Source organism: Ammospiza nelsoni, chromosome 3 (assembly GCF_027579445.1).
Source record: "Ammospiza nelsoni isolate bAmmNel1 chromosome 3, bAmmNel1.pri, whole genome shotgun sequence".
NCBI lineage: Eukaryota > Metazoa > Chordata > Aves > Passeriformes > Passerellidae > Ammospiza > Ammospiza nelsoni.
The window spans coordinates 114908225-114920575 of NC_080635.1; the positions used below are offsets into that span (position 1 = coordinate 114908225).

Genomic DNA, 12351 nt, shown 5'->3' on the forward strand with positions numbered 1-12351 from the left:
TGTTTTCCAGTCTAAACTCCAGTGAGATTCCCCGATTTTCCATGAAAAAATGAAAAATGGCAGGGATATTTGCAGGACAAGCTGTGGGGATGAACCAGGAACCCTCTGCTGGGGCACACACAGCCCGTGTGTTCTGCTCTCCTCTTTGCTCTGTTTGTGCTGCATTTCCTGCAGTATCTGGGGCATGATGAGATGTTTGCTTGTCTAAACTGCTTATCTGAAACCTCTGGGGTTGCTGTGTGTGCAAGATCCCTTCTCCTTTAATCGGCTCCCAGGAAGAAGCTCCACGTTAAAATGGAGCAGAGCAGCTGTGGCTGCCCCTGGGTCCGTGGCAGTGCCCAAGGCCAGGCTGGGCAGGGCTGGGAGCACCCTGGGACAGTGGGAGGTGTCCCTGCCATGGCAGGGGTGGCACTGGGTGGGCTTTGAGGTCATTTCCCACCCAAAGCAGTTTGGGATATTTCCGTGGTAAAATCTGTGGATTTCTGAGTTCCTCAGTGAGCATCTGTAGCTTCAGGGACTTCTGGGGGTCTTTGGTTCAGCCTTCCACTTGAAGCAGATGAACTCAATGCTTGGACTCAGCTAAAGGTCTTCTCCAGCCTAAAGAATTCCATGATTCCAAGCAGCACTGCAGCTGGAATTAGATCAGGTTAGTTCTGGCTTCATGTAGCTTTGGAAACCCCCAGGGGCTGTGGGTCCTGTCCCTCTCTGGGGCAACTTCTCTGCTGGTTCTGGGCTTCTTTCTTCTGCCTCTGTCAGGGTCAGGATTGAAGCTCTCCAGATGGAATTTCACATTCAGACTCAGGTGTTTATTATTTCTTACATGTTTTACAAGTTGTGAGTTCTGCAGCATTCTCTTAACAAGCTGCAAAATGGCCAACTGTCTTTCCCTACAAGGTCTTTTAAGGCTAAACTATCCAATTAAGAAATGACACCTAAATTATTTCCACTTTTAACTCAATAATTGATCACTCAAAGTCCACAATGTGGACCTTTCTGTCCAGTTAAAAAAAAAAAAAACTCCCAAACCCATGGAGAAGAAAGAAGAAGACGGAGAAGAAGAAGGTGAGGAAGGAGAAGAAGTAGGAGAAGAAGGTGGTGAGGGAGAAGAACAAGTAAAGAAGGAGAAGAAGAAGGTGAGGAAGGAGAAGAAGGAGGTGAAGAAGGTGAAGAAGAAGGTGAAGAAGAAGGATCAGCCACTGCCCTAAAACCTCCATCCTGCCCCATATTTATTACCATACTCTAAAACCCCAAACTCCAAGTTTTCCACCCTGTGATATCACACGCTTGTACCCAACTCCGCACCCACAATCCCAGTGCTCTCAATCAATTCTGGAAGCTTCTCCACAGCCTCAGGTCAAACGCAGTGCTCCCTGGGGGTCAGAGTGTGTCAGCACAGAAAGTCTGAAATTCCCAGCACAGAAAGTCTGAAATTCCCAGCAGCCAGGGCTCCACCACTTTTCTAGTGTTCAAGGTGGTGCAGGAGAGGAGGAGGCAGAAGGGAAATAAAAGGGAAATCCAGCTGTGCTCATCTGCCTGCTGCTGCCCCAGGGGGAAGCAGAGCCAGCTCCTTTCCAGATGTGCATGGTCACACACCAGCTGGGGTTTCTGGCTGGGTTTGGGACAGGAATTCCCATGGAGCAGCTGCCCACAGGGGTGGTGAGGCTTCCTTGGGGAGCCACTCAAAGTGCAGCTGAGGAGGAGCCTGAGCAGCACCCTGGAGGTGCCCTTGGTGCTCCAAAAACCCCTCAAGGCTCCTTCCAGCCTGCAAGAGTTGAAATGAGAGATGTGGGACTCCAGGCAGCTCTCCAAAATGCAGTTTATTGTATACAAAATGCAGTTTATTGTATACAAAATGCAGTATCCAAGATGTTACAGCAGTCCAGGGTTGTGGTGACAGCTGCAGGCAGGCCTGGAGACCCTTTGGTTTTGATTACAATGTATTCTATACTTTTCTTTTGGTTACATTCCTTTATATACTTTTCTTTTGGTTACAATGCATTCTATACTTTTCTTTGCTGAGCATCTTAATACAGCAGAACCAATCTATACCTTAACTTTTACCTACAGCCTATCATAACTACTGTAATTACCATATTCATGTTACTGTTCTCCAATCACTAAAAGTCAGTGCATTACAGTTTAAGCTAGAAGTTGTTTTTCAGTTTTCTTGCAGTGGAAAATTCTGAGACCTTTTTTCTACTTGCCACATCTGCTGACTTTTTTGCCCTTTCTTTCTTTCTTTCTTTCTTTCTTTCTTTCTTTCTTTCTTTCTTTCTTTCTTTCTTTCTTTCTTGTTTGGGGTGGGTTTATCCTTTGCTCTAAGCCATACAAACCCCTTCTAACTAACACACCCTTTGCTTCCTTGGTTATCCAGCAAGACTGGCTCAGAAAGTCTTTTCTTCTATATCAAAACTTGCTTCCATCTCTATTCCTTCATCAGACTCCACATTTAAAAATCTTTCTGTTAAGCACACATACCTGTGAGACTTTCTGGTCAAACTTTCATCCTTCCCAACGCAACCCAAATTTTTGGAGGCTTTTTCCATCCTGTTCTCCTTTAAAGCTTTTCTCTGTCGCAGTGGTTGTGGAAAATTTGGCAGCAGCTCCCCAGAGGGTGGGGGACCTCCAGCTGAACTGCTGGGCTGAGGGAGGTGATGGTGAAGTCCTGTTGGAGAGCTGGGGAAGGCTCCTATGGGCGCTGCTTCCCTTCCATCCACCCTTCCCCTGGAGCTGATCCCTGCTCAGGGCACAGCCCTTTTCCCTGGAAATGGCATTTTAGGTTAAACCTCACAGCTCTTGTGTACAAGGCTCCATAAGCCAGGGACAATAAATCGAAGTTGACTCCCAAACATTTCAGGAGCCAGGTCAGAGGTTCCCTCCGTGGTTTTTCTAAATGGAAATCCATCTTGTGTGTCCTCCCGGTGCAGGTTCCAGGAAGGACATGGAATCAGCCAGGAATTGCTGGGGTTTTCTGGGGCTGCAGCTCCAAAGCAGAGCCAGAGGAGTTCACAAACCTGTTCAGCTCCACCTTGGCTCTGTTTCCAAAAGGCATCCTGGAGTTTCCCACCCCAAACTTGTTCAGCTCCACCTCGGCTCTGTTTCCCAAAGGCATCCTGGAGTTCCCCACCCTGGGAGCTCTGTGGAGGAGCAGAGCCCAGCACAGCTGTGCCAGGGAATGGGGACACTGAACCCACAGAGGTCCCGTGGTGGCTCTGGGCCGTGCCCAGCCCTGTAGGGGCACGGCTCTGTGTCCTCCCACACCAGGCTGGCACAGCCCTGCTGCCCCTGCTCTCTCAGCAGAGCAGCTCCTTTCCTTTCCTTTCCTTTCCTTTCCTTTCCTTTCCTTTCCTTTTCCTTTCCTTTCCTTTCCTTTCCTTTCCTTTCCTTTCCTTTCCTTTCCTTTCCTTTCCTTTCCTTTCCTTTCCTTTCCTTTCCTTTCCTTTCCTTTCCTTTCCTTTCCTTTCCTTTCCTTTCCTTTCCTTTCCTTTCCTTTCCTTTCCTTTCCTTTCCTTTCCTTTCCTTTCCTTTCCTTTCCTTTCCTTTCCTTTCCTTCCCTTCCCTTCCCTTCCCTTCCCTTCCCTTCCCTTTCCCTTTCCCTTTCCCTTTCCCTTTTCCTTTTCCTTTTCCTTTTCCTTTCCTTTCCCTTTCCCTTTCCTTTTCCTTTCCCGGGACAGGACAAGGGGAAACGGCCTCAGGCTGTGCCAGGGCAGGCTCAGGGTGGATGTTGGGAACAATTCCCACCTGGAATTGTCCATCCCTGGCACAGCTGCCCAGGCAGGGCAGACTCCCCATCCCTGGAGGGATTTCAAAGCCCTGTGGATGTGGCACTTGGGGACAGGGGTCAGTGGTGGCCTGGGCAGTGCTGGGGATGGTTGGACTCCGTGGTCTCAGAGGGATTTCCAGCCTCAGTGGCTCCATGGCTCCACAATCCCAGCCTGTCCTTGGGAAGATGCCGCAGGAGTTGAGTGCTGCTGTGCTGTGCCAAGGGGGTGTTTGTCACCCTCCACCAGCCAGGAGCTGTTTTGTCACCGCTCTGGGCTCAGCAGTGAGAGCTGTTCCAGCTGGGGAGCCCCAGCTGTGCCAGCACGTGTTTCTAGGAAGGCAAAGCTCAAGGCTCCACTGACCCCACAACTTTCAGATCCCCCTTTGAGCCCCGCGAGGCTCGGTCACGCCAGGAGCTGCACGGGGAGGGGGAGCAGCGTGCCCTGTCCCTGTCCCCGTGTCCCCATCCCCCTCAGGATGTGCTGTGACAGCCCGGGTGTTTTCCAGGAACCGTGTCACCCGTGTCACCCGCAGCTGGGGGACGTTCCCAGCGCCGCTGCTCTGCTGGCCGTGGAATGCAAATCAGGGCAGGCAGCTGCTGCCAGGGGTGACAAACCATTGACATGAAACCTTCAGGGCTTGGGGCACTTTCTCGAAGAATGTCGGGGTAGGGGGAGTGTCTCAAACAGGAGCCTTGGTGACAAAAACATTTCCTCTTGTCGGGGTGTGACAGGAGTGGGCACTGCCAGCCTGGGGTCACGGTGTGCCTTGGTGCAAGGAGTGGGCACAGCTGGAGTGGGGGGACAGGGGACAGGGATGGATGGGATACTGGGAATTGGGAATTGTTCCCTGGCAGGGATGGATGGGATACTGGGAATTGGGAATTGTTCCCTGGCAGGGATGGATGGGATATTGGGAATTGGGAATTGTTCCCTGGTAGGAATGGATGGGATACTGGGAATTGGGAATTGTTCCCTGGCAGGGATGGGATATTGGGAGTTGGGAATTGTTCCCTGGCAGGGATGGATGGGATATTGGGAATTGGGAATTGTTCCCTGGCAGGAATGGATGGGATATTGGGAATGAGGAATTGTTCCCTGGCAGGGTGGGCAGGCCCTGGCACATGGTGCCCACCCTGGATCCCTGGCAGTGCCCAAGGCCAGGCTGGACACTGGGACACCCTGGGACAGTGGGAGGTGTCCCTGCCATGGCAGGGGTGGAATGGGCTGGGTTTGAGGTGGAGAAATTCCATTAAGTAATTCCATGGAGGAATTCCATGGGGAGCCTGGCCAAGTGAGCCTGGCAGAGTTCCCCAAGCCCTACAGGAGCCCAGGTTTTTTGGGGTTTTTGGGATTTTTTGGGACTCGAGGCCGTGGGCAGCACCTGGCAGAGCCCTGGGCTGTCCCTCAGCACTGAGGGGACACCACCATCCCTGTTGGGGACAGCACTGTCACCTCTCCTGCAGAGCTGCTCTGGAGGCTGTTGGGATGGCGCAGCAGGAATGGGGTGGGCTAGACTGGAAGAAAATGTAAAATGAGATCTAAAAATTCACTCTGTCAGCAACAAGTCAAATTATATGACTAGATCTAAAATATAGCAGTGTAAAAATACATAAAATATCTATATATGTAATACATTAAATGCCTACATATGTAATGTATAAATATGTATGTATTATATAAATGTTATGTGATACATATATAAATATATTAAAAATCTAAATTTTCATTTAGATATGCATAATTTATAAAATATTTAAATATTTTATAAATATATAGAATGCATATTATATAAAATATATACACTGTATAAAAAGATATATTTTATATAAATATAAAAATATATTCGTAGTATAGAAGTATTAGATATTTATATATAGTGAATATATAGCATTTATATACTACAAGTATATTTGTAATACATTTGTAGTATATAAATACTATATATGAATATATACATATTACTTTTGTATAAATATATATGTAATATATTATTATATTACATATATAAATTATATAAGTATATATATTAATATATACTTATGTAAAATGTACATATATAAGCATACAATATAAATATATTAATAAATATATAAATAAATCTGAAAAAATATATAAATATCTACATATGTACTATATAAATATATAAATGCTTGCATAAAACATACAAAGCATGTGATTTTGTAAAAAACATCTCAAAACAGATAAAAATAGATAAAAATACATGAAAATACATCACAATTTAAAAATAAGTAAATGAAGCTCTACGCCTGTGGTGCCACCACCTCCCACAGCAGCCCCCGCCCGTGCATCACACCCCATCCCTGCTGGCAATGGGAGCGCTCTGGGGCCCAGGCTGTCCCTGCCCATGTCCCTGTCACCTGTGTGTGTTTGGGGCCCAGGCTGTCCCTGCCCATTGCCCTGTCACCTGTGTGTGTCTGGTGCCCAGGCTGTCCGTGCCCATGTCCCTGTCACCTGTGTGTGTCTGGGGCCCAGGCTGTCCCTGCCCATGTCCCTGTCACCTGTGTGTGTTTGGTGCCCAGGCTGTCCCTGCCCTGTCACCTGTGTGTGTCTGGGGCCCAGGCTGTCCGTGCCCATGTCCCTGTCACCTGTGTGTGTTTGGTGCCCAGGCTGTCCGTGCCCATGTCCCTGTCACCTGTGTGTGTTTGGTGCCCAGGCTGTCCCTGCCCATGTCCCTGTCACCTGTGTGTGTCTGGGGCCCAGGCTGTCCCTGCCCATGTCCCTGTCACCTGTGTGTGTTTGGTGCCCAGGCTGTCCCTGCCCATTGCCCTGTGTGTGTTTGGGGTCCAGGCTATCCCTGTTTGGTGCCCAGGCTGTCCCTGCCCATTTCCCAGTGCCTGTCTGTGGTTTTAGTGCCCAGGCTCTCCCTGCCCATTTCCAGGTGTGTGTTTGGGGCCCAGGCTCTCCCTGCCCATTTCCAGGTGCCTGTCTGTGGCTTTAGGGCCCAGGCTCTCCCTGCCCGTTTCCCCATGCGTGTCTGTGTGTGTGTGTCCCCGTGCCTGTCTGTGTGTGTTTGTTCCCACAGGGCCGGTGCCAGCCGTGCCCACGTGCCAAGGGCTCTCTCTGTGTCTCCGCAGGCGCAGGCCGCGGGCTCGGCCCAGCCCTCGCCCACCCATGGCCGCCCACCCGCCGGGCCCGTGCTCCAACGCTCGGCCTCAGCCGGCTCCACACCCACACACGGGGCCCAGGACGCGCTGCCGGGACTCGGGGGCGACGTGCACGAGGCCTTCACACAAGGTGACAACCATGGGGACGAGCCACCATGGCAAGGAGCGGGCATGGGGAGGGATTGTTCCCTGGAGAGTGGGCAGAGATCCCTGGATCCCTGGCAGTGCCCAAGGCCAGGCTGGACACCAGCACACCCTGGCACAGTCCCAGGTGTCCCTGCCATGGCAGGGCTGGCACTGGGGGGGCTCTGAGCTCCCTTCCCACCCAACCCAGTTGGCATCCTGTCATCCCAAGGTGCTGCTGCCTGCCATGGCTCCGGGCTGGGCTTCTGATTCTCAGCACACAAATCCTGTGGGGGGCACATGTGGGGGGTTCAAGGGACAAACTGAGCTCTGGGGACATCCTGGAGCCACTGCCAGGGCCTGAAGGGGCTCCAGGAGAGCTGCAGAGGGACTGGGGACAAGGATGGAGGGACAGGAGCCAGGGAATGGCTCCCAGTGCCAGAGGGCAGGGCTGGATGGGAGATTGGGAATGAGGAATTGTGCCCTGGTAGGGTGGGCAGGCCCTGGCACATGGTGCCCAGAGCAGCTGTGGCTGCCCCTGGATCCCTGGCAGTGCCCAAGGCCAGGCTGGACATTGGGACACCCTGGGACAGGGGAAGATGTCCCTGGAGGTTTTGGAACCAGGTGATCCTTAAGGTCCTTCCCACCCACACCATCCCCTGATCCCACGTACAACACACACATAACTGACCATTCCAAGGCAATCATCACAAGCCCCTTTCCTGTGCCCTGGACCAAATCTGGGGGCACACTTTGAATCTTTTGAGCTTAATGAAGTTAATTTCTTTTTCTGAAGATGATCTTCCACGAAGGGAAGTTATGCCCACAAATCATTTCAGAATAAAACCTTACAAACCTGTTGTGTTTACAAACCTGGTGGTTGGACTGCCAGAAGAAACACAAGGGGTTTCAAGGCTCTTTTCTCCTTGTTGGCCCATCCAGAGCCTTTCATCTTTAGTGCCATAGGAGCATCCTGGAATGTGGAGCTGGAAGCAGCACAGCAGCAGGGCCTGGTGTTCCCATCTGTGGCAGACATGGAGGTTCTTTGTGGACATCCCCTCTTGGAAGCTGCACCTCCACCTGTCCCTAATGTTCTCCTCTCTGCCAGTGGAGAAAGGACAGAAAATCCTCCTGTCCCTATGGCACATAGTGGGCAGAGCCAAGGGACGGACAGCAATCCACAAAGGCTGCATTTGATGGTCTTGGAGGTCTATTCCAACTTCAATATTTCTGTGATTATCTCTGTGGACCTGGTGGTGTTCCCTGGGAAATCCTGCTGGGAATCACATCCCTGATTCCTGGGCAGTGAATGAGAACCCTCACCTGATGCAGAGGGGGTTAGTTTCTGTAAAATCTGACAGGCCACCTCAGCTGGACGTGGTTTCCCATCCCAGGGAGGGAAGATTGTGAATGGAAGCATCAAATCCCTTTGTCAGGTGGCCAGGTTCCTTCTCCAAACAAACCAAACATGGGAAGGAACGTGGCAGAAGTGAGGCTGCACCTCAACCCAAACAGGCTGTAGGTAACAGTGTGTGTTTATCAGTGCTCACTGGAGGTGTCACAGGTTTTATTGTAGGTGTGACAGGTACAGTGTGTATTTATCAGTGCTCACTGCAGGTGTGACAGGTACAGTGTGTATTTATCAGTGCTCACTGGAGGTGTGACAGGTACAGTGTGTATTTATCAGTGCTCACAGCAGGTGTGACAGGTACAGTGTGTATTTATCAGTGCTCACTGCAGGTGTGACAGGTACAGTGTGTTTTTTCAGTGCTCACTGCAGGTGTGACAGGTACAGTGTGTATTTATCAGTGCTCACTGCAGGTGTGACAGGTACAGTGTGTATTTATCAGTGCTCACTGCAGGTGTGACAGGTACAGTGTGTATTTATCAGTGCTCACAGCAGGTGTGACAGGTACAGTGTGTATTTATCAGTGCTCACTGGAGGTGTCACAGGTTTTATTGTAGGTGTGACAGGTACAGTGTGTATTTATCAGTGCTCACTGCAGGTGTGACAGGTACAGTGTGTTTTTTCAGTGCTCACAGCAGATGTGATAGGTACAGTGTGTATTTATCAGTGCTCACTGGAGGTGTGACAGGTACAGTGTGTATTTATCAGTGCTCACTGCAGGTGTGACAGGTACAGTGTGTATTTATCAGTGCTCACTGCAGGTGTAACATGTACAGTGTGTATTTATCACTGCTCACAGGTGTGACAGGTACAGTGTGTATTTATCAGTGCTCACAGGTGTGACAGGTACAGTGTGTTTTTTCAGTGCTCACTGGAGGTGTGACAGGTACAGTGTGTATTTATCAGTGCTCACAGCAGGTGTGACAGGTACAGTGTGTATTTATCAGTGCTCACTGCAGGTGTGACAGGTACAGTGTGTATTTATCAGTGCTCACAGCAGGTGTGACAGGTACAGTGTGTATTTATCAGTGCTCACAGCAGGTGTGACAGGTACAGTGTGTATTTATCAGTGCTCACTGCAGGTGTGACAGGTACAGTGTGTATCTATCAGTGCTCACAGCAGGTGTGACAGGTACAGTGTGTATCTCTCAGTGCTCACTGGAGGTGTGACAGGTACAGTGTGTATTTATCAGTACTCACAGGTGTGACAGGTACAGTGTGTATTTATCAGTGCTCACAGCAGGTCTAACAGGTACAGTGTGTTTTTTCAGTGCTCACTGGAGGTGTGACAGGTACAGTGTGTATTTATCAGTGCTCACTGCAGGTGTGACAGGTACAGTGTGTATCTATCAGTGCTCACTGCAGGTGTCACAGGTTTTATTGTAGGTGTGACAGGTACAGTGTGTTTTTTCAGTGCTCACTGGAGGTGTGACAGGTACAGTGTGTATTTATCAGTGCTCACAGCAGGTGTGACAGGTACAGTGTGTATTTATCAGTGCTCACTGCAGGTGTGACAGGTACAGTGTGTATCTATCAGTGCTCACAGCAGGTGTGACAGGTACAGTGTGTATCTCTCAGTGCTCACTGGAGGTGTGACAGGTACAGTGTGTATTTATCAGTACTCACAGGTGTGACAGGTACAGTGTGTATTTATCAGTGCTCACAGCAGGTCTAACAGGTACAGTGTGTTTTTTCAGTGCTCACTGGAGGTGTGACAGGTACAGTGTGTATTTATCAGTGCTCACTGCAGGTGTGACAGGTACAGTGTGTATCTATCAGTGCTCACTGCAGGTGTCACAGGTTTTATTGTAGGTGTGACAGGTACAGTGTGTTTTTTCAGTGCTCACTGGAGGTGTGACAGGTACAGTGTGTATTTATCAGTGCTCACTGCAGGTGTGACAGGTACAGTGTGTATTTATCAGTGCTCACTGCAGGTGTGACAGGTACAGTGTGTATTTATCAGTGCTCACAGCAGGTCTAACAGGTACAGTGTGTATCTATCAGTGCTCACTGCAGGTGTCACAGGTTTTATTGTAGGTGTGACAGGTACAGTGTGTTTTTTCAGTGCTCACTGGAGGTGTGACAGGTACAGTGTGTATTTATCAGTGCTCACTGCAGGTGTGACAGGTACAGTGTGTTTTTTCAGTGCTCACTGCAGGTGTGACAGGTACAGTGTGTATTTATCAGTGCTCACTGCAGGTGTGACAGGTACAGTGTTTATTTATCAGTGCTCACTGCAGGTGTGACAGGTACAGTGTGTATTTATCAGTGCTCACAGGTGTGACAGGTACAGTGTGTATTTATCAGTGCTCACAGCAGGTCTAACAGGTACAGTGTGTTTTTTCAGTGCTCACTGCAGTTGTGACAGGTACAGTGTGTATTTATCAGTGCTCACTGGAGGTGTCACAGGTTTTATTGTAGGTGTGACAGGTACAGTGTGTATTTATCAGTGCTCACTGCAGGTGTGACAGGTACAGTGTGTATTTATCAGTGCTCACTGCAGGTGTAACATGTACAGTGTGTATTTATCAGTGCTCACAGGTGTGACAGGTACAGTGTGTATTTATCAGTGCTCACAGGTGTGACAGGTACAGTGTGTTTTTTCAGTGCTCACAGCAGGTGTGACAGGTACAGTGTGTATCTCTCAGTGCTCACTGGAGGTGTGACAGGTACAGTGTGTATCTATCAGTGCTCACTGCAGGTGTGACAGGTACAGTGTGTATTTATCAGTACTCACAGGTGTGACAGGTACAGTGTGTTTTTTCAGTGCTCACTGGAGGTGTGACAGGTACAGTGTGTTTTTTCAGTGCTCACAGCAGGTGTGACAGGTACAGTGTGTATTTATCAGTGCTCACTGCAGGTGTGACAGGTACAGTGTGTATCTATCAGTGCTCACTGCAGGTGTCACAGGTTTTATTGTAGGTGTGACAGGTACAGTGTGTATTTATCACTGCTCACTGGAGGTGTGACAGGTACAGTGTGTATTTATCAGTGCTCACTGCAGGTGTGACAGGTACAGTGTGTATTTATCAGTGCTCACAGCAGGTGTGACAGGTACAGTGTGTTTTTTCAGTGCTCACAGCAGATGTACAGGATCCCTTTCCCAGCCCAGGATGGGGACAGAGCTCCCTGTGCCCCAGGAGGACCCCAGGATCCATTTCATGCTCCTCCTGCCCTGTGTTTGTGAGGAGCACAAGGGAGGGAATGGTCTTTGAGCTGCTTGGAGCCCCTGATTATGGCAGAACATGCCATGCTGGATCTTTGCTCATTTTCCTGCCTTCCCTGGCATCCCTGTTGGATCTGTGTCCATCTGCCCTTTCCTGGGAAGGAGCAGAGGCCATGGCAGGGCAATCCCTTCTAGCAGAGTCACCCCAGCATGTTCTTCACCTTCTCCTTGAGCTGATGGACCCATCAGGGGCACCTTGCTGCCTCTCCCTAAGGACTGCCCCTTCCTCAGGACCTGCTGTGGTGTTTTGAGGTTTTGAACTTGTGGCTTTCCCAGGTTTTTATCTTGTGGCTTTCCCAGGTTTTTATCTTGTGGCTTTCCCCGGTTTTTAACTAGTGGCTTTCCCAGGTTTTTAACTTGTGGCTTTTCCAGGTTAACTTGTGGCTCTCCCAGGTTTTTATCTTGTGGCTCTCCCAGGTTTTTATCTTGTGGCTTTCCCAGGTTTTTAACTAGTGACTTTTCCAGGTTTTTATCTTGTGGCTTTCCCAGGTTTTTAACTAGTGACTTTTCCAGGTTTTTAACTCATGGCTTTCCCAGGTTTTTAACTTGTGGCTTTCCCAGGTTTTTAACTTGTGATTTTCCAGGTTTTTAACTTGTGGCTTTCCAAGTTTTTATCTTGTGGCTCTCCCAGGTTTTTAACTCATGGCTTTCCCAGGTTTTTTATCTTGTGGCTTTCCCAGCTTTTTATCTTGTTGCTTTCCCAGG

At 49.5% G+C, this 12351-nt stretch overlaps 1 protein-coding gene across 1 annotated transcript in view; it reads left to right on the forward strand.

Moving 5' to 3' along the window:
- The window catches only part of DTNB (dystrobrevin beta), a 147691-nt gene that overhangs the window by 117576 nt on the left and 17764 nt on the right, over positions 1-12351 (forward strand). The window contains exon 18 of the mRNA XM_059467613.1: positions 6860-7019. Coding sequence (XP_059323596.1) covers positions 6860-7019 — 160 coding nt within the window. The remainder of the gene's footprint in view (positions 1-6859; positions 7020-12351) is intronic.